Here is a 25,978-nt window from a genome sequence, read left to right as displayed (position 1 = left end):
ATCCCGCTACGGGTGTGTTTTTAAGCACACCAGAGCCGAGTCAACATTCTACCTGCGCTACAGGGTCAATCGCCGAATTATCGATATACCTAATTAATCGTGCGGGCAGACTACTGAGGGACTGTACCTCAACAGGGCCGCTTGGAAACGAGCTGCAAAAGCAGCTCGCTTCGTTTTGGGATAACCGAGCGGGGTATTATCGCGCAGCCCCATTGGACCCGATCACTTTATTGGCTATTTAACAACCAACTATATTCCGAACGCAGAACGGCAGCTCAATTAAGAGAAGAGGACACAACGAACGGGTTAACATTTGAACAAGCACATTTATTTCGCAAGAGACATATGCAGGCATGCACGTCAATCAACGCAGCAATGGCAATCATGCAGTTATGTATGCAATCAAGGAGAGCACGCATGGAATTATGTAACATGTAAGGGACAAACCACGAGCAATGCAAAAGAGCTACTACCGTCTATCTATTATGTACACACTTAACAGTTCTACTTACGGACATGGCGCCACAACGTTCACGCAAAGAAACAAGGAAAAACCCCAGGACAGACGAGGGGTAGACTGGACCTCTTGGGGTCTTTATAAACACGGAGCCGTGTAGACCGCAAAGGCTCCGAGAGACCGGGCTGGCTACCTTGTCCCTCGTGGTGACTCGCTAGGGCGACCCTCGATGTCCCCTCTCCAGTGACCCACGGTTGGATACGGACCAGCAGGCCGCGCGCCTTGGCTCCGCTGCGCTCCTCTCTCTCTCCAGCTCCTCACCGCAGATCCACACACTGCCCACAACTCCGACACGACACTTTTTTTTATTCTCCACACCCAACAACCTCCAGCAGAAAGCGACCTTGCGTTCAGCGCGCCCTTTTATGTTCACGGCGCCTCGCCACTCCCTTCTGCCCCCCCCTCCTCTTCCAGCATTCGCGGGAAACCTCCAGAAGAAGGGCATTTTCCTCGCCGAATCGGGGCCTTTCTCATTCTTTTCCTTTTTCACAGCTGGTCTCGCTTTTTTCCACACGTGTTGAGAATCCACTCGCAGGGTGGAATTCTCCGTAGTTGGGGGGAGGGGAGGTGGGGCCGTCGTCCGTTCGCCCCCGATGAATGCCAGGTTTCTCGCAACCGTGCTGAGGTGGAAATGCGGTGGTGGTGTGGTTGGCGTTATGGTGGCGTGGCTGGCGTTTTGTGGTGGTCATGATGGTGGTGTGGTGATACGGTTGGTGGTTAAGGTGGTTGTGGTCGTAATGGTGGCGTGGCTGGTGTTTTGTGGTGGCCGTGATGGTGATGTGGTGATGCGGTTTTGGAGGAGGTGATGAGGCAATGCGGTGGTGGCTGAGGTGGTTGTTCCAAAATAACGATAGCAAAAGAAAAACGGCTAACTCAAAGATCACAGCCCGGCACACGAATAATTGCCCGTTAAACATCGGTGGGGAAATCTATCTGAACACAGACTTATCGACATAACTGATCTAAGGACCTATATGGTGCTCTGCGAATTTCCACAGCCGTCACAATATTTAACTTTTCCCTTCCTGAAATTCTATTTTCTTGACTGGCCTTACTCATCACAATTACATCATCCGTTCCTTCCTTCATAGCTTCTCCACCCTCCGCTGACCGAAAAAAAGCCTGAATTCCTTCCTCAATTCCCACTGCAAACCTTGCTGCCCCCTTTCTATTTAACATACGGCCATCATTCCAGAAACACTCCCTTTGTCCCCTTAATGATTCCCACTGCTTCTTAAATGTAAAACCTTCCTCCCCACACCAATCTTCCAGCCATTGGTTGACATCTGTCATTCTGCTCATAATTTACAAATCATTACCTAATCTTGGGAGAATCCCAGAAAACATTACCTCACAACCCTTTGCTTTTAGCCAATTACTCAAAATCGGAAGTGTTTCTCCTTTGAAAGAATGATATGTGATTTATTGAATTCCTCAAACTCATTTTCATGGTTAAACATCTTTTTGATAATACCACGTACTTGAATAAAAATCACGTCAAAATTGTATCCTGACATCCATCGTTTAATCCAATCGTGTAATGTTTTTACCATGACTGAGTATTCATAATACAACCTACGGACTTTGAAAAATTTTCACTTTATATATTGACATTTTTTTCTCCCAAGTCATTGAAACGTTTGCAGATACTGTCATTAACTCTGCTTCATTCTCATTATGCCTGGTGTTGGCTTAATGGTTAGGGTGGTGAGCTTTGGATCATAGGGTCCTGAGTTAAAATCCCACTCAGCTGTTGAATTAATACCAGATGGGGTTAACTCGGCCTGTCATCCTTCCGAGGTCGGCGAAATGAGTGCCAGCATGATGGTATACTGTGTCGGAGTGGCGACCCGTCCAGGATTGTGCCCAATAGCCAAGGAGACTGCTTTAGCAGCACCAATGCTCTGCACAGAGTATGGTCCCAATCGCCTCCTCCTCCTTTCTTATCATTCAATTCTTCTCTTTCTTCATAATTACTGTATATTCATTTATCTTTTCGGCACATCTTTGATCGTTGATCATCTTTAACCATTGATTGACCATTGATCATCATCACATCTTTGACCTTCTCCAACATCATCGTCATCCTTTCAGTGTCTTCTTTCTCTTTATGACAAGCTATATTGCTCAAAAGCATTGTATCTGTGTCTACCAATATATTTATCATGAGTGGTTTCTTGTCATATTTATCCTGACCGGAGGATTATTCACCAATCATTCAATGTCTCTTGCTCGTCAATCACTCAGACATGGGGCTGGGATTGTGGCGGCAATATATACATCGTGTTAATGCAGACATTGTTGTTGACTTAAATACCTTCATGGATACATCAACTAAACCAAATGTTAATATTTAAAAAATAATAACAAGAAAAAGAGCAATCAGAGATTGTAGACCCTCACCAGGACTTGTTTTGTTTGGTGTTTGTGTAGTTTTGTGTGGTGTATTATGTAATTAATAAGACACAATTAGAAATGCCACTTTATAACTGCTGACAGTGATGACCGGGTACCAAGTCGTCCCACTTTGATGCAACTCCGCTTTGATCGGACACTTGACCCTGACCCATGATGTTTATTATTATTCAATTGAATTTAGAATGGGATAAGAAATAAATTCAATTCAAATCAAATGGAAGACTAAATAGGTGGAGTCCTGCATTGGAGTAATCAGAAGGAACCCAAACAAGCAAAAAGCAAAGATGAAGTCATCAGGAGGATTCGGGATAGGATTCGGGTTTCAGCTGCTACTCCTCTACCCTCAAACCCATCCAGGCACAGCCAAGTGAGCCTTGTTAAAAAAAAAAAGAACCCAGATCAATAAATAATTAATAATTCTCACTGCCAGAATATGCGTCCAATCAGGTTGAAGTTTAAAACATGTATTCCCCATCAATACTAGATCATAATTGTGAAGTTTCACGTCGATTGATTAAGCAGCTTAACAGAAATATATTTTTAAAGATTTTTGCTCAATCCAATATGGCTGCCAGACCATGTGACATCCTGGTAACCCCAAGGATTCCCCGAGGCTTGGGGAACATTTGTGTGAAGTTTCCCCTTGATCTGTCAAGCTGTTCTGGAGAAGAATATTTTTATAGGTGTGAGGGTCAATCCAATTTGGCTGCCAAACCATGTCACCTATGATGTCATATGTGTGAACATTTTGTTTCTCGTGGATAGGTGGTCATACGTGAAAAGTTTTGCCTCGATCGGTTCAGCCACTTCAGAGAAGAAGATTTTGAAGGTATTTTTCTAGAAACAATATGGCTGCCGAGTCACGTGACCAATGAGATCAAACTTTTTTCTGTGGACCATTTTATCCTGAGATGACGCTCAAAATTTTTCATACTCATCAGATGTAGCATTCTACATATGCAATTATGATATAATGAGGGTACCTATGACGTCATAAAAATCACACTCGTTCCCCATGAGTACTTGATACGTGCCAAGTTTCAATTTATGACTTGGTGTGGTTTCAGAGATGAAGAGGCCCAAAGTTTTTTTTTTCTGTTTTTCCAACATGGCTGCCACACCACGTGACCTATGACATCATAATTACCATTTAAACATTCTACATAAGTCGTCGCTCCCATGGTGAAAATTTCATCTCAATCCAACAAGCAGTTGCAGAGAAAAACACCAAAGTTCTGTGCAGACAAACAAACAATCACAGAAAAATGGACCCAAATGCAATACCCTCTCCCTTGGCGAGGGAAACTAGAGCGAAGTTTATTGCATGCCATCACAAAGCTCCACGCTTCCCACCGAAAGGAAAATTGAAGGATGGCAAAAAATTCCACCAGGAATGACCCAATATCAAATTTTGAGTTAAAAAAAATCTTCTGTTTTGACTCCTGTGACCCTAAGTCCCCACCCATGGAGAATGAACCAGGGGTCAAATCCCCAAAAAATCATTAAATATTTAATGTGTCCCCAAACGTTGATTACTGAGACAAAGTTTCATAAAAAATACTTTATCAAGTGTACGTAATTGCATTTTTTACCCCGTATTTAACCTTTTGATCCCAGTGTCGTGTATGCCCCGGTTAGAATAGGTGTACCATATCCCTGTGTGTCGTAAGAGGCGACCAGGGTTGCGTCAGGAAGGGCATCCGGCGTAAAAACCTATGCCAAATCATTATGCGGACAACAAAACGAATTTCCATACCGGATCGGTCGAGGCCCGGGTTACCAACGACCGCCACCGGTACCGGTGGTCAGCAGGGTACCAGTGGAAATTGTGCTACTGCTGGGCGAAGGAGGAGAAGGAGACGGGGAAGGCGAGGCCGGAGGCAGTGGGAGAGGGGGAAGGGTAGAAGTGTGGAGGTGAGAGTTGGAACTCTGAATGTTGGGACGATGACTGGCAAAGGGCGAGAGTTGGCTGATATGATGGAGAGAAGAAAGGTGGACATACTGTGTGTACAAGAGACCAAGTGGATGGGGAGTAAGGCGAGGAGCATTGGAGGTGGTTTCAAACTGTTCTATCATGGTGTGGATGGGAGGAGAAATGGTGTCGGGATAATCCTGAAGGAAGATCATGTCAAGAGGGTATTGGAGGTGAGGAGGGTGTCTGACCGAGTGATGAGTGTGAAGTTGGAAATTGAAGGGGTGATGATGAATGTCATCAGTGCATATGCCCCACATATGGGGTGTGAGATGGAATATAAAGAAGATTTCTGGAGTGAGTTAGATGAAGTGGTGGAGAGTGTATCCAAGGATGAAAGAGTGGTGATTGGAGCAGATTTCAATGGACATGTTGGGGAAGGGAATAAAGAGGATGAGGAGGTGATGGGGAGGTACGGTCTCAACAAGAGAAATGTGGAAGGGCAAATGGTGGTAGAGTTTGCAAAAAGAATGGAAATGGCAGTGGTAAACACGTATTTCAAGAAGAAGGAGGAACACAGGGTGACATACAAGAGTGGAGGAAAGTGCACACAGGTGGATTACATCTTAAGTAGGAGATGCAACCTGAAAGAGATTAGTGACTGTAAGGTTGTGGCAGGGGAGAGTGTAGCTCGACAGCATCGATTGGTGGTCTCTAGGATGACTTTAGAGGTGAGGTTGAGGAAGAGAGTGAGGGCTGAACCAAGGACCAGATGGTGGAAGCTGAAGGAGGAAGACTGTTGCGTGAAATTTAGGGAGGAGGTGAGACAGGCGTTGGATGGTGGTAAAGATGGGTGGGATGATTGGGCAACGACAGCAGAAGTTGTGAGGGAGATAGCTAGGAAGGTACTTGGTGTGACATCTGGACAGAGGAAGGAAGATAAGGAGACTTGGTGGTGGAATGAGGAAGTACAGGAAAGTATAAGGAGGAAGGGGTTGGCTAAAAAGAAGTGGGATAGGGTCAGAGAGATGAAGAAAGTCGGCAGGAGTACAAGGAGTGGCGTCGAAAAGCAAAAAGAGAGGTGGCTAAGGCCAAGGAAAAGGCATATGACGAGCTGTATGAGAAGTTGGATACAAAAGAAGGGGAAAAGGATTTGTACCGATTGGCAAGACAGAGGGACCGAGCTGGGAAGGATGTGCTGCAGGTTCGGGTGATAAAGGACGCAAATGGGAATGTGCTGACGAGCGAGGAGAGTGTGTTGAGAAGGTGGATGGAGTACTTTGAGGAGCTGATGAATGAAGAAAATGAGAGAGAGAGAAGGTTGGAAGAGGTGGAGATAGTGAATCTGGAAGTGGGGTGGATCAGTAAGGATGAAGTGAGGACTGCTATGAAGAAGATGAAAAGTGGAAAGGCGGTTGGCCCAGATGGAATACCAGTGGAGGCATGGAAGTGCTTAGGAGAGATGGCAGTGGGGTTTTTAACCAGATTGTTTAATAAAGTCTTGGAAAGTGAGAGGATGCCGGAACAGTGGAGATTAAGTGTACTGATTCCGATTTTCCAGAATAAGGGTGATGTGCAGAGCTGTGGAAATTACAGAGGGATAAAGTTGTTAAGCCACACCATGAAGTTGTGGGAAAGAGTAGTGGAAGCTCGGTTGAGAGGAGAGGTGACGATCTGTGAGCAGCAATATGGGTTTATGCCAGGAAAGAGCACCACTGATGCGATGTTTGCTTTGAGGATGTTGATGGAGAAGTATAGGGAAGGCCAGAAAGAGTTACATTGTGTGTTTGTGGATTTAGAGAAAGCTTATGATAGGGTGCCAAGAGAGGAGTTGTGGCATTGTATGAGGAAGTCGGGAGTGGTGGAGAAGTATGTGAGGATCGTGCAGGATATGTATGAGGACAGTGTGACAGCGGTGAGGTGTGCGGTAGGAATGACGGACCGGTTTAAGGTTAAAGTGGGATTGCACCAAGGATCGACTCTGAGCCCTTTCCTGTTTGCAATGGTGATGGACAGGTTGACGGACGAGATCAGACTGAGTTCTCCATGGACCATGATGTTCGCGGATGACATCATGATCTGTAGGGAGAGTAGGGAGCAGGCTGAATCGAGCCTTGAGAGGTGGAGGTACGCACTGGAGAGAAGGGGAATGTTAGTCAGTAGGAGAAAGACGGAGTACATGTGCGTAAATGAGAGGGAGGGTGGTGGTATGGTGCGGTTGCAAGGAGTTGAGGTGGGGAAGGTGGATTGGTTTAAATACTTGGGATCAACTGTCCAAAGTAACGGAGAGTGTGGGAGAGAAGTGAAAAAGAGAGTGCAGGCAGGATGGAGTGGGTGGAGAAGAGTTGCAGGAGTGATTTGTGGACAGAAGGGTAGCTGCAAGAGTGAAGGGGAAAGTATACAAGACGGTAGTGAGACCAGCTATGTTGTATGGTTTGGAGGCGGTGGCGCTAACAAAAAGACAGGAAGCAGAGCTGGAGGTGGCAGAGTTAAAGATGCTGCGATTCTCGTTGGGAGTGACGAGGATGGATAGGATAAGAAATGAGTGTATTAGAGGGACAGCGCAGGTAGGACGGTTTGGAGACAAAGTGAGAGAGGCGAGATTGCGATGGTTTGGACATGTGCACAGGAGGGAAACGGAGTATATCGGGAGAAGGATGTTGAAGATGGAGCCGCCAGGCAGGAGGAGAAGAGGAAGGCCAAAGAAGAGGTTCATGGATGCGGTGAGGGCGGACATGCGGGTGGTTGGAGTGTCAATGGAAGATGTGGAGGATAGAGCAAAATGGAGACAGTTGGTCCGCTGTGGCGACCCCTAGCGGGAGCAAGCCGAAAGAGGAAGAAGATTTAACCTTTTGATCCCACCGCAGGGACCCAGGATTCGGGGCCAAAATGATACTGCTCTCGCACCTTCTTGTCATGTGGTGATCATAACTACCAAGTTTGGTGAATTTCTGCGAAACCATTTAAGAGGAGATAGTGTGACAGACAGATGGATGCAGACAGAAACAGACAGACAGAGCCAATTACAAATAACCCCCCCCCACCCTTTTTTATTTGGTAAAGGCATGGGGATAATAATCATAGCTGGAAGAATAACACTCAGTCTTCCATTTGGAAATGGAAACCCCGAATGATATTAACAATGATAAACCTTTACCGACAATAAAGCCAATGTACAGGACTTGCTGCTTTCGAATTATAAATGGATCAATGGCCTCTCAATCTTCCATTGACTCTTCTTTCAGCCTAACATCTAGCTCTAGCCATACCAGGATGCAGAAATTAATCCAGTAATCTCCTATTTGGTAACTTAAAGTTGATGTCCTTTTGCTCATTTCCACTCATCAGTTACCATCTTGCTAGAGCCTGGTGTTGGCTTAGTGGTTAGGGTGGTGGCTTGGGATCCCAGGGTCCTGAGTTCAAATCCCGTTGGCTGCTTAATTAACACCAGGGGGTTGACTCAGCCTGCCATCCTTCCGAGGTCGGCGAAATGAGTGCCAGTGTACTGGTCCCGGTGTATGCCCCGGTTAGAATAGGTGTACCATATCCCTGTGTGTCGTAAGAGGCGACCAGGGTTGGTGTCAGGAAGGGCATCCGGCCATAAAACATTGCCTCAAGAAAAAGCCACACCCCTGCACAGCAGGGAAAAATGGCTGTAAAAACGGTCATTTTTTATTTTAGTTACCATCTTGCTAAATGTGTGGGAACAGCTGAAGGTAGCAGCTTACTGAAATCACACATTATCTTCGATCCCCACCAGTCATCTTTTATACATCGTCGAACACCTTAACCCAACACCAAGCACTACTTGTGGATTCTTCTTTTCTGTCAGATCCTGCATGCTCATTTGTTTAACCGATGTTCAACACTTGCCCACTTTCTTAACTTCCGAAGACACCCTTCCATCTTGTGCCAATTTATGCTTCCACGAGATATATTGGTACGAAAACCAATTTAGCTTGAATGACAAGCACATGGTTATGAATTTTGAATCGTTACAATGGCTGCTTACAACAATAATGATGAAAGAGATGGTTAACCTGTTGCAAAAAATAGTAACTCACCTTTTCACGCTGCTGTTGTCAGTAACTTGCCTGATAATCTGGCAGTATGCTTCATCTGCCATTTTTCCATGTTGGGAAGCAACCTGAGAACGATTTTTAAAAACCCAGTGTTTCCCTTTGCCAACCACAAAACAAGCGCTTTAAGAAAACACGTGGCAAAACGATATATTTTACAATAATCTGCATCAAACTTTAAAAAAATATATGATAAAACATGTATGTCGGAATATGATTTCAAGATGAATATGTAAGTTTTCTTTTCTACAAGTTATAAGGCAAGTCATGTATGAGCTGCAACACAAATCAAGCATACACATGCAGATAAGTGAATGAGATAACACCAGACTTTCCTCAGCTTTTTCAACGTGTTGGTCAAACTGCAGCTGCCACTTCCATCCCGTTAAATCTAAGTTTTCCGAACCGGATTTGTTGTGTTTTTGTGTTATGTCTTCGTCCCTGCGCTGCTGTTTGTATTTCTGTCCAATTTTCCATGATAAATTGTACGTTGTTGTGCTGTATTTGTCGAATTTGATTTTGAATTGTTCAAGGCCAACTCTTCAGATTGCCGCTGTCAACATTACTGTATGTGTCCCTTTTGTCTCTGTGTTCCTCATTTTCCTTATTACCCTCGCCAGAAGAGAGAGTATTGCATTTGGGTCCATTTGTTTGTTTGTTTGTTTGTCTGTCAGTCTGTTACTTGGCGAAAAAACTTTTTTGCCAAGTATGTCGGTCTGTAGCATTTGTCTTTCTGTCTGTCGCACAATTTTTGGCCACAGTTTTCAACCAATCGTTCTGAAATGTTTTGTGTATGTCGGTGACCGGCCAAGGACAACAAAGCTTAATTTTTGTGAAGATCCGAATCCGGGTTTGAATTTTTTTTGAAGTGAGTCTTCACCAATGAGAGAAAGATCGGGCCAAAAACGATATATAGCAAAATATCTCAAAAGGTTATGGATGAATTCGGACAAAACTTGGTGGACAGGTTAGGTGTGTGACAAGGACGAATGGATTCAATTTTGGTGAAGATCCGAATCCAGATCTTGATACGATAATTATTTAAGTTTTTTAACTGATTCTTCACCATGAAGAGAAGGGTTAAAAACGATATTGCATTACCTCTCAAAAAGTTGTGGATGGATTTGGAAGACACCTGGTGGGCATGTTGGGTGTATGACAACGAGAAAATAGATTCGATTTTGGTGAAGATCCAAATCCGGATTCAAGAATTTTTCAAGTGATTCTTCACCATTGAGAGAAAGGGCCAAAAACGATATGTAGCACCATATCTCAAAAGGTTATGGATGGATTCCGCAGCAACTTTGTGGACAGGTTGGGTGTGTGACAAAGACGAATTGTTCAATTTTGGTGAAAATTCGAATCTGGATCGGGATGCAATAATTTTTAAAGTTATTCTTCACCATTGAGAGACAGGGCCAAAAACTATATATTGCATGATAGCTTAAAAAGTTGTGGACGAGTTATGAAAAAAACTAGGTGGATGAGTTGGTTTGGTGACAAGAGCAAGCCGATTTGATTTTGGTTGAGGTCCAAATTCAGATCCAACCTATCAGAGGGATACAAAATGTAAACTGTTCAGCCTTGAGGTGGCATATGCTCGACCGAGTGCCATTCCGTTTCGCCAAGTGTCACAGTGATTTTTCATTTGTTACTAGTGAAAATCAAAGATTTTTTCAAGTATATTGGTCAGTCAATTTTGTTTTCTGAATGTTTATCGCCAACTGGTCACAATTCTAAACCGATCGTCATGAAACCTTACCAAGTTGTAGAGGTAGTCTCAACTGAGAAGCCTATTGATTTTGAGGTCAAAGCTCATCTTGAGGTCAAATTTCTAAAATCGTCATTTTTCTTCCGATTGACTTGAAAGTTGAACAGGATTTTCATATCAGCTTACTTAATTCAATGATCAATTATTTTTGAGGTCAAACTTGGTCGAAAGGTCAATGTAGGCCAAAGGTCAAAAACTTATGCGAGATTTCTAAAATCCTCAATTTTCATCCGATCGACTTGAAATTTGAAGAGGATTTATATTTCAGGTCGCTGAATTCAGCTAGCCCATTATATTTGAGGTCAACATCGACCAAAATGTCAACATAGGCCAAAGGTCTTCTTTGACTTCTGGTTCTGGGTTTGCAGCAATGGCAGGTTCTCTCAGTGCTCTCTGCCAACTTTCTCAAAGTTAAGTTTCCGGTCGTTATCTGTTCCGTTTTAACTGCATATTTTCTCACCTACATGTTTCTGTGTGTTCCTAGTTCGGTTTTGTTTCAAAAATCGTGCTATTTTGTGAGTTTTCGTCAACCTTGTCTTACCAGGTTCATTGAGGCTGATGTACGATCCTTCCCTTCCAGGTGTACGATCGTTTTTATTTCTATTCTCTTCCTATTACCTTCAATTGCTATTTTCCCCACTTTACCAACACCCCCATCCCTCTCAACGGAACACTCTGTTTCTTGTTAGGGTATCCAGTCAAATGGACTGGATAACCTATTGTTTTTCTTCTGTTTATTATTATTTTTCTTCCGCCGTAAATTTGCAAAATTTCCAATTTTTTTCGCTTTAAATGCCATTTTCTCAGAAATGGTAAGACCAATCTACACAAAATTTTCACCAAATATGTATCTTTTTTGATAGCATACATAATTGATAATTGTGACGTCATAGGTCACGTGATACGGGCGCCATCTTGAAAAAACAGATAAACTTTGGACCTCTGTATCTCGGAAACCTTCTTGGGTAAAAAAATTTCGCTTGATACATTTGAACAAGCTCCCTCTCGGGAATACGTGTGATTTTTCGTGACGTCATCAGTGAAGAGGTATCCCAGTAAAAATTCGTCAAGTAGAACGCCACATGGCAAAAATTTGAAATTTCTTGAGCATCATCTACACAAAAATTCATCGTAGAAAAAAAATATTTTGACGTCATCGGTAACGTAATTCGGCCGCCATCTTGTTTTTTAGTGTTTTTTTAAAAAAAATCTTCTTCTCCAGAACGGCTGTGCAGATTGTGGCGAAACTTTACAGGCATATTCCCCCTGAGGTCCTCTTTCAAGGTTGTTAATTTGTTGTTGATACGTCACATGGTTTGGCGGCCATCTTGAAAAAACCTTAAAACCTTCAAACATCTTCTTCTCCAGAAGCGCTGGTCCAATGAAGGCGAGATTTCAGAACTATATTCGTGACATGTATGCGATGCAAGTTTGTTAAATTCAAAGTGATAGGTCACATGGTTTGGCCGCCATGTTGGATTTAAGAAAAATATTAAATAATGTTTTCTCTGGTATTTCATAAGCCATCAAAGCGAAAATTTGCAAGTGCCTTCCTCGCTCAAGTCTGCATACATGGTAAAAAAAATTTTTACCTCAGAAGTCACATGGTTTGGCGGCCATCTTGGATAGAAAAATAGACTTTATCCGATTTACACAAAACTTCACACACTTGTTCGGGTCGACGATGGAAAGCAGAATTTAAATTTATGATATCATAGGTCACAAGGTTCGGCAGCCATCTTGGATTGAAAATGAATAAATTTTAAAAATCTTCTTCTCCAGAAGGGCAAGACAGATGAAGACGAAACTTCACACATATATTCCCCATGAGGTCCTTTCTCAAGTTTGTTAATTTGTTCTTGATCGGTCACATGGTTTGGCGGCCATCTTGAAAAAACCCTAAAACCTTCAAACATCTTCTTCTCCAGAAGCGCTGGTCGGATGAAGGGCAGATTTCAGAAGTATATTCGGGACACGTAGGCGATATAAGTTTGTTAATTTCGAATTGATAAGTCACACGGTTTGGCCGCCATCTTGGATTTAAGAAAAATATTAAATAATGTTTTCTCTGGAACTGCTTAACCTAACGAATCGAAAGTTTGCAATTATCATCTACCATCGTGTGTGCACGAGTGGTAAAAATTATGATGTCACACGTCACATGGTTTGGCGGCCATCTTGGATAGAAAAACGCACCTTTACCGATTAACACGAAACGTCACACACGTGTTCCAATACCCAGTTGGAAGCAGAATATAAACTTGTGATGTCATAGGTCACATGGTTCGTCAGCCATCTTGGATTGAAAAATAATATCTTAAAACGTCTTTTTCTCTGAAATGACTGAACAGATCCAGGCGAAACTCCACCACTATGACCGCCTCTCCATGACGAATAAAAAGTTCTCACCCCCTTTTTAGGTACGACGCAACGTTTGGCAGCCATAGTGGATTGAAGGAAAAATATTAATTAATGTTTACTCTGGAACAACTGCATCAATCAATGTGAAACATCACCTTTATGGTGGAACAGTCATGCGGAATGAGGATTTGAAATTTCAACGGGATCGGGCCCAGGGTTTGGCAGCCATGTTGGTTTTAAGAAAAATATTAAATAATGTTTTCTCTGGAACTGCTTAACCAAGCGATGCGAAAAATTTGTACTTATCGTCTCCGATCGTGTTTGCACATGTGGTGAAAATTATGACATCACAAGTCACATGGTTTGGCCGCCATCTTGGATTGAAGGATAAATATTAATTAATGTTTACTCTGGAACCGCTGCTTCTATATATGCGAAACTTCAGATTTATAATTTAGGCGACATGTGAAACAAAAGTTTAAAATTTCAACCTGATCGGTCACACGGTTTGGCAGCCAGAATTATTTAATTATTTGAATCTGTTCGCCAGTAATAAGGAAATTGACCGCTTTGTGCTGACCGGTTCGTAACTCGTCTGTTCCGCGCCGTCTCGAAGCAGGCCTCTGTTTGTATCACCATTAAATAATGTTTTCTCTGGCACCGCTTATCCGATAAATGCGAAACTTTGCGGCTATGATTTAAGTCTCATGTTGTATCAGTTGTGTCAAAGGCGGACGGACTGGGTACCCGGTCATCACTGCCAGCAGTTATAAAGTGGCAGTTCTAGTCTTAAATTTTTTTTTAAACTACCTTTCTTCCTACATGCACACGAGCCCCGAGCCTTCTTCTTCTCCTTCTTCTTCTTCTTCTTCTTCTTTTTCTTTTTATTCTTCTTCCCCCTCCTTCTTCCGGCATACCATCCTTATTCTACTTGAGCTGGCCCACTCTCGCCCTTACCTTCACAATTTCTTCCAACAACCTTCCAATCCCGAATCTTAATCTTCAAAAATCCATCAAAAAAATAATAATCTTCTATACACCACCTATAACCACATGTCTCTCTCCCCTCTTCCTGATACTTTTCATCGATCCATCAGCTTCACTCTGCGTTTACCGTTTCAAATTCACCATACACCAAAAGGAATTTACTCCAACCTTCCCTTTTCCGAATGTTACGCAATCCTTATTTAAAATAAATAAATAATTTTACTTTTGACGATACACCTCCCATAGCCACGTGCTTCTCCCATAACCATGCGATCTGTTCCCACCCTCTGCGTTTACCGATCCAAATTCACCATTCACCTCACGATTTTTTTTCTACAACGTTCCTTCACATAATCTGATGATATATATCTCTCTCTCTATATATCTATCTATCTCTATCTCTATCTCTATCTCTATCTCTATCTCTATCTCTATCTCTATCTCTATCTCTATCTCTATCTCTATCTCTATCTCTCTCTCTCTCTCTCTCTCTCTCTCTCTCTCTCTCTCTCTCTCTCTCTCTCTCTCTCTCTCTCTCTCTCTCTCTCTCTCTCTCTCTCTCTCTCTCTCTCTCTCTCTCTCTCTCTCTCTCTCTCTCTCAAAATAATAATAATAATAATAACAACAATAAAAGCGATCTCTTGTAATGATTCATCTTCCTCTTTCACGTGTGTGGTTCTCAATACTGTATCATAATGCACTATTTTTCTATTTCAACAGACTGCCCTCAATTCAACCTTTCCTTCATACCTTGCCAAAAAAGTCCAACTGTTACAGCATTTCTTCTCTCCATTCTCTGAATTCGCCTTTATTGCATCCATCAAGAAACGTCTTTAATTGCATCTCTGACATGTAAATAAAAATAAACCCAGTTTGCAATGAATGTTCGCTTTCCATCAACCATTCTTTTTTTTGGAACTTCAGTGCCAACTCACCCCACTCCTCTCACCCCTCCCTCTCAAAGCAACCATCATACTGTTCTCCTTCCAAGCTTCCCTCTCACCTCTCTCAAAAACTTCCCCCTCACCTTTCTCCTTCAACTCTCCCCACTCACCCTTCTCCCACCATTCACGCCCCTCACTCACCCTTCTCAAAGTTTCCCCCCTCACATCCACAAAGCTGCCTCCTTCCCCTGCCTCCTTCCCCTGCCCTCTCACCTCCATCTCATCATTCCACCTCCTCAAATCTCTCTCTTGCCCCCCCTTCTCCCCCAGCACCACAGAGTCTTTTCTTCTCCTCATTCAGCCCCCTCTCCAAGCTATTCTGCAATCCCCCACACTCTTTCAACAACTCTCCTTACCTCCCACCCTTCCTCCCTTGTCCTACCCTCCCCCTCCCCTCCCATCCCCTGCACCCAAAGCCTCCTCCCCTACCTCTTCATTAACAGTGTGGATCTCAAATATCCGGGACCTTCGCTCAAACCTTTCAGATCTTTCCATACAGGTTGCCACTGACAAACCAGACATAATCTGCCGAACAGAAACTTTCCTCCCTCAAGACGTCTCTGACTCCCAAGTATCTCTCCTGGTTACTCCCTCCTCTGGTATAACAGACCTGAGCCTCGTCCTGGTGGATGAGTTGCTCTTCATCAAAGACTTGGTTCATCACTCTCTGTGCACTGCCCTCACTTCCCCACACCCCCAGGAATACCTCTGGCTATGGCTTTCCCTCCACTCCCACCTCTTGTTTATATGTGTACTGTACCGTCCACCAGTGATGACTCCATTTACACCTCACTATCCGAAAGCATAGACCAACTTCTATCCTCTCATCCGAACTCTCTCTTCCTCATATGTGGCGACTTCAATTGTTATCATGCCAGTTGGCTCGGTGTGGGTACCTCTCTCACCTGTCATGGCACCTCAGCAAAAGCTTTCTGCGACTCAATCGGTCAACTTCCCGACCCGGATCTCAACCAATGGTACTCCATCTCTTCTGGAGATGATTTTGACAAATTTCCCTGAAAATATCTACTGTTCTTCCTCCACTCCAATCGGTTCTTCTGACCACGTGCTTGTCAAAGTGGACATTTCTCTGGCTGTTATCAGAGAACCACCTCAGCACCGTCGAGTCTGGCATTTCACTCAAGCCGACTGGCAGGGTCTCCAAGCAGCCATCAAACTTCGAGACTGGTCTCCCATTGCTACTTTCTCGAACATCAACTCATCCTGGGAATTATTTCAAAGAAACTTGCTCTCCCTCATGCACAGATTTATTCCCTCTCGTCTTCAGTTGTCCGACCCTTCCTCCCGCCCGTGGTTCACAGAAGCTTGTGGCAAGGCAGTTGTCCTGAAACAACTTGCCCTTGCCTCATAAAGCAAACCCAACTGAGGGTAATCTCAGTTCCTTCCATAAATCTCAGAACAAGTGTGTATCTAACCTCAGGAGAGCCAGAAAACAACATCTTTCTAAGTTCACGTATGAACTCTCAAACCTCTCTCCCTCCTCAAAATCCTGGTGGCATCTAATCAAATCTGTTTCTGGTGTATGCTACCCCTCCATCACCTCCCTTACCTCAAATGGCTGCACTGCCGATACCGCACGTGAAAAGGCTGAATGCCTAAACTCAGTGTTTGCATTAAAATCTTGTGTCCGAAACCTATTGCTTTCTGTACCCACCTAACCCAGTCGCACACAACTGTCCCTGGACTCTGTGTCCTTTTCTCCTGACAAGGTGGAGAGCTTGCTGTCAAACCTCGACTCAGATTCTGCAACCGGTCCAGACGGCATCAGCCCACGTGTCCTAAAAACCTGCAACTCTGCTCTTGCTCATCCTCTGTTCTTTTCACTCTCTCATTTGCTCAAAGTCATCTGCCATCTGCTTGGAAATCAGCAAACATTACTACCCTGCAATAAAAAGTTGGAAAAACAGATCCCTGCAACGACAGACCAATAAGCCTTCTCCCAATCATCAGCTAGGTCATGGAATCCATCATCGCTTCAGACATTAAATCCTTCCTCTTCTCCAATGGCTTGATTTTCGATCATCAATTTGGTTTCAGATCAGGTCACTCTAACCTGGATATGCTGCTTCTGCTCTCCCAACAATGGAAGGAGATCCTCAATGCCAAACATAAAATCAGAGCCATATCCCGAGACATATCACGTGCTTTTGACATGGTCTGGCACCATGCCCTGCTCACCAAACTCACCTCACCAAACCTTGCTGTGCGTTGTGTGTTTGCTCTCATTCGAGCCTCGACATGGTTCACAAAAAAAAAATTTTTGGTACATCACAGGTGAGGAAGGTTGTGGTCAAGTTCAATCAAAATTCTGTGTAGTTTCAGAGAAAAGAGCAAACACCTGTTTTTTGGGGGGAGGGGTGGGGAGTGGGGGGGAGGTCAAGACCCCATTTTGACTTCCACAGACCCTGATGTTTTTTATGCCGTAAACAAACTTTGGTACATCACGGGTGATGAAGGTTGTGGTCAAGTTTCATCGAAAGTGTGTGTGTGTCGTTTTGGAGAAGACGTTCCGAGTGTTTACACACAGCCTGAGTCACTGACTGCACGATGATATTAACGCACCTGAACAATTTTTGTTCTCGGTGAGGTAAAAAGGTGCAAAAACTTAATCCATTAACTTCAGATTTCTTAACTTACTTCCAACCATCAGCAAGGTCATGGAATCCATCAACGCAGTCGATATTGATATCCTTCCTTTTCCCCAACACCCTCATCTCAGATCACAAATTCAGATTCAGACCAGCCAACTCCACATTAGACATGCCGCTCCTACTCTCCCAACAATGGAGTCTCCATAATTCTCCCACTGAATAGGGAGAGAAAAGCGACATTTTCTCTCCCCTCAATGTCAGACATGAGATCAGGGTAATCTGTCTCTCTCGACATATCTTGAGCTTTTGACACATTCTGGCATCCTGCCTTACTCTCCAAACTCTCTGCAAATGGCATATTGAAGGCCAACTACACACATGGCTTACTGACTTGTTGCCAATGTGTGGCACTCAACTGAATCATTTCATCTCCTCTCTCTCTCTGTTCAGGCTGGAGTCCCCAAAGGCAGAGTTCTGGGCCCAGTCCTATTCCTAATCTTCATCAATGATCTCTCTGATTCTCTGGAAAATAATCTATTTATTTGCTGGCGACTCCACCCTCTGCCATGACATCCCTCATCCTTCCAAGAGACAGGTGGCAACCTCATGATCTTCTCCATCTTCAGACTTTGACAAAATCACAAGATGGTCAAAACACTTGGAATATGTCTTTCAATCCAGACAAATCTCATACTTACCATCTCCAAAAGGACCGTATGGTCAACCCTCCCATCTAATTTCTTTAACATCCTCTTAAGGAAGTTCAATCACTCAAACTCTTGAGTCTTCCAAAGTTGGCCTTCAAAGCCAGTCACCAACTGGGCATCCTGCATCATACAATGTCCTTCCTAGGCACACTTGGACTCAAGGCCTTCATCTGCAGCTTGATAAAGTACTGCTCTCCCCTCAGGGCTAGCAACCCTTACACCTTCCTCAGCTTAATGACATGGAAGCCAAGGTCTTAAATATTATTGAAATCTTCTGCAATGAAGCTGAGTTGATGAGCCTATCACTTTCCCTTCTCTTCACAAGACAGTTTAGTCGTCTCTCTGTCCTCTTCTCCCCCTCCCCCACACAGGTTCCTGCAGGGCATACATGGTCCACTATCAACCCCCTTCTAGTGAAACTCCCAAAATGTGAATCACTGCTCACCTCTACTCATTTGTTCCTCATTTTCACACCTGTGGAACCAACCTCCATATTATCTTCAATAGTATTCTTCCCTCCAAGTCTTCAAGAAAGCTGTTGACTACCATCTCACATCACCCCCCAGCCAAAACCATGATATTTTCTATTCATGTAAACACACTCCTCCCCCCACCCCCACCACCCCTGGTGCATCACCACCCCCAGTGTGTGTAAACACTCAGAACTTCTCCAAAACGACACACACAATTTAGATGAAACCTGACCACAACTTAATCACCCTTAATGCACCAAAATTTGTTCACGGGATAAAAAAAAATCAGGGTCTAAAGTGGTCTAGGGTGGGGGGGGGGGGTCAAAGTGGGTCCAGGTTGGATCCCCCAAAATCGTTATTTGCTTTTGTCTCTAAAACTGCACACACACTTTCGATGAAACAGCCCACCTTCTTCCAAACTTCCAGCTTTCCCTTCCTGAGAGTTTGCTTCTGTATCCATCTTGTCCACCTCATGAGTCCTCCCCTAACCCTCATTGCTCCCCACACCAACTGTTTGTCCAAGTGTCCATCTATTTGTCTTTCAAATCTGTTGGTATTTCCCCCTTCTCTCTACCTGTTCCTTTTGTTCTGTTATGTTCTTATCAATTCAGTGTTATAGTTCTTCCATGATCATTGGTTGTATATAAAAAGGAAAAATCTAAAAAAACTACAACGGCACTTAGTAGAGTGCATACCTCTGTCAGGCTGAACAGTGAACAGTTTACGTTTTGTAGCCCACTGACAGGCCAGATCTGCATCCAGACCTTAACCAAAATCCAATCAGCTTGTTCTCGTCACCTTCCCAAATCATCCACCAAGTTTAGTGTGAATCCATCTACAACTTTTTGAGATATTGTGCTATGTATATGTAAATGTATATGTATATATATGTATATATATATAATATATAATATATATATATATATATGTTTTTGGCCCTTCTCTCAATGGTGAACAATCACGTAATAAATTCAGGTATCCAGATCTGCATCCGGATATTCACGAAAATCTAATCAATTCATCCTGGCCACACACCCAATCTCCCCACTAAGTTTCGTCAGAATCAGTCCATAACATTTTGAGATATCCTGCTCACAAACAAGCAAACAAGCAGACAATCAAAGAAACACAGCTGCTGAACTTGGAGGAAGTGACATAACTTTCTCCAGCATGCTGGGACACCATCTTTATAATGTCGCTTTTCTCTCCCGATTCAGTGGGAGAATTATGGAGAAATTTTCTCCTCCCAGAAGTGAAAACTTATGAGGTTTGTTTGTGGTATGTCCTCTAAGTATTGATACATCAAACAAGGAAGCAGCACAGACCATTTTTAAAGTGTTTGGCATGACTTGGCCAGGGTCGCAATCGAACCACCAACATCGCAGACTCAGACAACATGTTTGAGCCCTTATGTCACTAAAACTGGTGCAAACTATGTAGGTCGGTAAGCTGCAAAGGTTGAAGGAACAGATACTCTCACCTTCAGAATGTTTGTGACACATTCAATTTCATTCTTGCTCTGCATGTCTCCCATGAATTTCATGACATCTGCTCACGTGCACAAGTATACATAACAAGTCAGTGTATGTCTTGGACTGTTAAGCTATATTCATTCCTGCAAGCAATGCTGAGATCGCTCTGAAATCTCATGGTTTAGAAAGTGCTTATCATCAACAGCACAGGTTGCACTGACATTGGTAAAATGTGGCTTTGGGGGTGTCTGTGATTGAATGTGATCCAGGTTAATTTTACCTTTTTATTGAACATAATGAGTTACATCGCAGCAGCATCATGTAGTGCTTGCTATCCAATTTACATGGAGCATCTTCTTGCAGACACACAATACGTTGGATTGCAAAAGGTTCGGTTTTCACGCAGGTAAACAAGCAATTTGTACCTAGGTGGAGATGTAGGCCCCATTCTGCATGCTTGTGTCAGATGCAAAAAATGCACCATTCCCATGACAGCTGAAACTTGCTTTGAATCAAGATATTTTAATGAATGAGAAAGTACAAGGTGTTGGTCTATATGACATTTCATGAAAATGACACAATTTGAGGAAGTATGGTATGGTGTATTGCTGGCATGGTGCTGGAATGTGTCGATGCACATTTCCCATACACCATGTCAGCACCTCCACTAGTTTTTCCTGATCTGAATGGCTTTTCCCCTTTCCACTTTCCTTTGGTAACTTGTCCTTCATTTTCCCTCTTCATCAGTGCATGGTTTCTCTGTCTAACCCCCCCCATCCCCCCACCTTCCCCACCCCCACGCCTTCCCACCATTTCTCCATTTCCCCACCGAAAAGCAAAAACAAAGCTGTTGTCTATATGACTATACAAAACATGATATTGTTTCCTTCCCTAACTTGGAGGTATTGTGGTATTCGTCATGAGGGGTAGGTGGTACCACAATCGTGCATTCTGGCGGGATGTGATGTGATGTGATGACGACTAGAATGGCAGAGTTGCCTTTTATCAACAATATTTCCTTGAAAAAAGCATTATAAACGAGGTGACCTGATTGTGGTGAGAAAGATGTGTCACTCAGGAATGGAGCTGCAAGATAAGGTTCATGTTTTCAAATGAGCCTGTCCCTCTCACTGGTAAAATGAAAGATACCAAGAACCTCTTCTTCCTTCAATGTAAAGTGTATATTATCGAGTCTGATTGAAGGCACACTATATATACATACCAGAGGTAATCATTTTGTTGCCATCATTCAGCTCCGTCACATCATATTCAGGGCTGTGATGTCCTCCAATACCAAATACTAGCAAATACAACTTGTTGCTTTGCTGACAAGAATATTAAGCCAGGAGAGGAATGGGAGGTGAGGGGGAGTGAGGAGGGGTGGGGGAGTGAGGAATGGGTGAGGAAAGGGGTTACCAGGAAGTGGGAGAGAACCAGGAAGGGGGGGAGAGTGAGGAAGGAGGAAAGCGAGGCCTCGCCACATGTCGCTATACACTCCGGGAGGGGGAAGGGAGTGAGGGGAGTAGTGGGAGTGGGGGGGGGGAGGGGGTGTTCCACACATGCGTTTGATAGAGGGACTTGAGGGAAAGTGGGGGGGGCAGGGGGTGGAAATGGTTCCCTTCTGCAGCATGAGTACAAGAATGAAGGAAATTGGATAGGTTAAAACTGCACGTTCAAACACCACCCAAAGATGGCCGTGGGGGGGGGGGGTGGAGGGGCTTTGGGAGGTGGTAAAGGCCCTGTCACACCTTGACGATTTAGCCAGCATATGCCTGACGTATGCAAAATTTGGCTAAAACGCTGGCACACGTCGAATACGTTATGGGTAAGTTTGTATACGTTAAGAGCATGCTGGCATACGTCGTAGTACGCTGGCATACATCGTAGTACGCTGAGGTGTTAGATAAATTTTTCATGCTTGAAATTTTTCGACGTATGCCAGCGTATGACTCACACGTTCCGCATAATGCTGGCCATAAGTTGTAGGCACGTTATATGATCGTTGACACACGTCGACACACGTTACTTGTAAGTTACTCATAAGTCGAAACACATCGAGGTAATGTTTAGCGTACCCGAAACTTATTTCTAACCTATGACTAATGTGTTGTAGGCACGTTACGCGATCGTTAACACACGTCTACACACGTTACTTGTACGTTACTCATAAGTCTAAACACGTCAATGTAATGGTTAGCGTCAGTGTTCCAGACTCCCTGTTTTGTTTTTTTTTTCTTCGGTATGACGGTGATGTTAACACTTCGATTTCTAGTATGGTTATAATATAATATAATTAATAGGTTGCCGCTCAACGAGTTAAATCATAACTGCACTAGAAATCGAAGTGTCAAGATCACAGTTATACCGAAGAAAAAAAAAAAAAAAAAAAACAGGAGTCTGGAACACTGACGCTAACCTTTACATTGACGTGTTTAGACTTATGAGTAACGTACAAATAACGTATGTCGACGTGTGTCAACGATCGCGTAGCGTGCCTACAACTTATGCCAGCGTATGCGGAATGTGTGTCATACGTCGAGTACGTCGAGAAATTTTCAACATGATGAAAATTTCTCGACGTACTCGGCATATGACAACGTATGCCAGCGTACTACGACGTATGCCAGCGTGCCATTAACGTATACAAAACTTACCCATAACGTATTCGACATGTGCCAGCTTGGTTCGGCAAATTTTTCATACAAAAGGCATACACTGGCTAAAACGTCAAGGTGTGACAGCGGCTTCACACTTCGATGTCTAGTGCGGTTATTATTTGAATTGTTGAGCCACAGCCTATGAATAGCCTACGCCACGTGATCGTCGGCGATACGTTGCCGCGCGCTATGCATAAGTTAGACTATCGTTGGGCATAGGTTGTGAACGCCAACAACAAGCTCAGCATTCGTTGGTATAAGATATCTATATGTGATTAAAACGTTCTGTGTACGTTACTAATATGTTATGCATACGTCCAACACGTTATTATACGCCCAAATTTTTTTTTTAAAACATCAATAGTTCAGCGTACGCCAGTGTTTTACATACATTTTGAGACCTTGCCATACACTGGCTAAAACGTCAAGGTGTGACAGGGCCTTAAGGGTGAGGGAAGGAAGGGTGTTTTCCTTCAATCGTCGAAAAAGCCTTGCTTGTGTTCGTGTCTTTATTTAATTTCTGCATATATGATAATCTCTAGAATCTCATAACCTGAGACAAATTGCGGAATTGATCCGAGCAACAGATCCGACAGCTAAAGAAAAAAAAAATCCAATTTAGCAAATTCTTTGACGCCCTTTCCTGTCCTCGATCGCCACAGAGTTGTATGGTGGTGGAGGGGGTTTGGATGGAGGATAGTGTGAGGGGAGGGGAAGGCCCATGAGGGGAGGGGAAGGCAGCGTGAGGGGAGGGGAAGGCAGCGTGAGGGGAGGGGAAGGCCGCGTGAGGGGAGGGGAAGGCAGCGTGAGGGGAGGGGAAGGCAGCGTGAGGGGAGGGGAAGGCAGCGTGAGGGGAGGGCAGCGTGAGAGGAGGGGAGACAGAGTAAAGGGAAGAGAGACAGCAAAGGATTGGAAGGCAGCATACCAGGGTGTTACTGGGGTGATAAAACGTGCCAAAACAGCAATGTTTTCTTTTTAATTCGCCATGTTATAGATAAACCAGGTGGGAGCATTTAAAAATTAAAACCCATGCTATCTACCTAGCAATGGCCTGCTTCCATGCATGCCCCCTCTCCCTCCCCCCAATCTCCTCATGGTCCATGCTAAACATGCATGAGTACCGGCGATATAGTGTCGGACCCTGCTATTCACGGGGGATAAATTGCTGGAAAATGCCATGAATAGCGGGGAATTGTTTCAATGGAAAAAAGGGCGGAAATGTTCCCGTCAGTTTGTGAATTACAAGGGAAAATCAAAAATCCTGTAAAAAGCGTGAATACACCCGCAAAAACTGCGAAAAAAAACCCATGAATACGCCCGTGAAAAAACCCATGAATACGCCCGTGAAAAAACCCATGAATACGCGAAAGAAAACCCATGATTACATGAAGCACAGGGCCGCGAATGTAGAAGCAGGTAACATTTTATCAACCGCGAATCCGTGTGGTCCACAAATAGTAAATCTGCGAATATTGGGGTCTGACAGTATATACAAGATAATAGGAATATTAGTTATGGAAATATTTTGCCATCCTCCTAACTCTCCCACTCACTTCAAAAGCATGCATCCTTCAATGACTTAGACAGAAAATATAGCTTAAATATACTTGAGCATAATACATGAACTCATATTGTAGCTATGCATGTGGAGAAGACAAAAACTAATTTAGGGTGTGGCTTGAGATGGTGTGCAGTTGAGTAATGAATGAACAATAAACAGCAAAAATGCTTTTCAAAATACAGAATACAGAGGACTTCATACGTTATGTGTGAGCATTTAGTCCAGGAGCAATACCCAGGTCCAACATGATGATGTAGCCCATACAGTACTTATTTGTCTTGTATTTTTTTTCAGATTGAAAAATACCTTAGCAACATACCCAGGCCTGTTGTAGCCATGAATTGTGGTATAAGTAATTTGCAAAATGGGTAAAACATACCAAGTGGAGGTGACAATTGTATGCATTTTCGCTAAAGTCAATTTTAGGAGTTTTAATGTTTTTCTACATGTGTTAGCTGATATATGTGTATCCATGGTGGTTAATATATCATAAAATAATAGCATGAACCAAAAACACACATTTTCCAATGATTTTCCCACCACAACCATATTCATCATGTGCATTTCAACCAGAAAACAAGTTTGTATGACAATATTCATGAGCGGTTAATTGTACTAAAGTTGGATTTATCCTCCTGAAATAGAAATTGTATCCTCCTGAAATATAAATTGCAATGATCTTGTATTCTCTTTTCATATTACGTTTATGATAATCTGTAAAATGTATTGCTAATACAGTGAAACCTATTGAGAGGTCCTTCTCATGAACCACCACCTTCTCCTGAAAGGCCACATAATTTTGGCTATACTGGCACTTTTACATGAAAACAGACTGCTCATGAGAGATCACCCCTTCTGTAAAGTCAGTCTTTTGTAACATTTTGGATGACTTCTCAAAAGAGGTTTCACTATATTAATAATTTTTATTGTAAGATTAGTAATGTCATTTGATCAATCAATTTTATCTTGATCAATTTCCACAGACCAGATTGTGAAAAAGATCACTGGTAGACACATCAGAACTGATGACAAATCCTTTCTTTCTAACACAAGACACTGACAGTGAAGTTTTACCACTGCTGAATATTGCTACAGGTGCTGTTATGCCAAAAGACCTTACATATAATCTAATTCATGCGGTCAACCTTGGTAAAAGTCACATGGAAAACTTTGTTGAAGAATGACTAAACAGTCATTTATAAAAGCTTCTGGGACCCAGTACCACAGTTGCAATTGAAAACATTTGCTAACTTAGTTCAGAAGACAAAAACGAAGACAAGAGAAGAAAAGATACAAGTTCTCAATGCAGACAGACAGCTTTTTGGATGATTAGTCATAGCAGCAAAATCTAGAGATGTTGATCTGAGAGATGTCCTGACATATGAACTGTCAGCTGTTCCATTTGCTTTGGCCCATTCCGGTGGAACTCTCCGAGCAAACACCAAGAGTGCATTACTGGAGTTACTAGAGACAGACACAGAGAAGTTTCAAAGATTACCCATTTCAG

General features: G+C 43.3%; 1 protein-coding gene across 1 annotated transcript in view; it reads right to left on the bottom strand.

Annotated features, from left to right (window-relative positions):
- LOC147031312 (unconventional myosin-XV-like) overlaps positions 1 to 25,978 on the bottom strand; it is a 443,397-nt gene that overhangs the window by 79,196 nt on the left and 338,223 nt on the right. The window contains exons 39-40 of the mRNA XM_085861560.1: positions 20,262 to 20,329; positions 8,912 to 8,994 (exon numbers count right to left, since the gene is read on the bottom strand). Of these exons, the coding sequence (XP_085717686.1) occupies positions 8,912 to 8,994; positions 20,262 to 20,329 (151 nt within the window). The remainder of the gene's footprint in view (positions 1 to 8,911; positions 8,995 to 20,261; positions 20,330 to 25,978) is intronic.

Source organism: Eptatretus burgeri, chromosome 2 (genome assembly GCF_056783735.1).
Source record: "Eptatretus burgeri isolate ZD-2024b chromosome 2, Ebu_testis_v1, whole genome shotgun sequence".
In the NCBI taxonomy this organism is placed as follows: Eukaryota; Metazoa; Chordata; class Myxini; order Myxiniformes; family Myxinidae; genus Eptatretus; species Eptatretus burgeri.
This window is presented reverse-complemented; position numbering and strand designations above follow the sequence as displayed.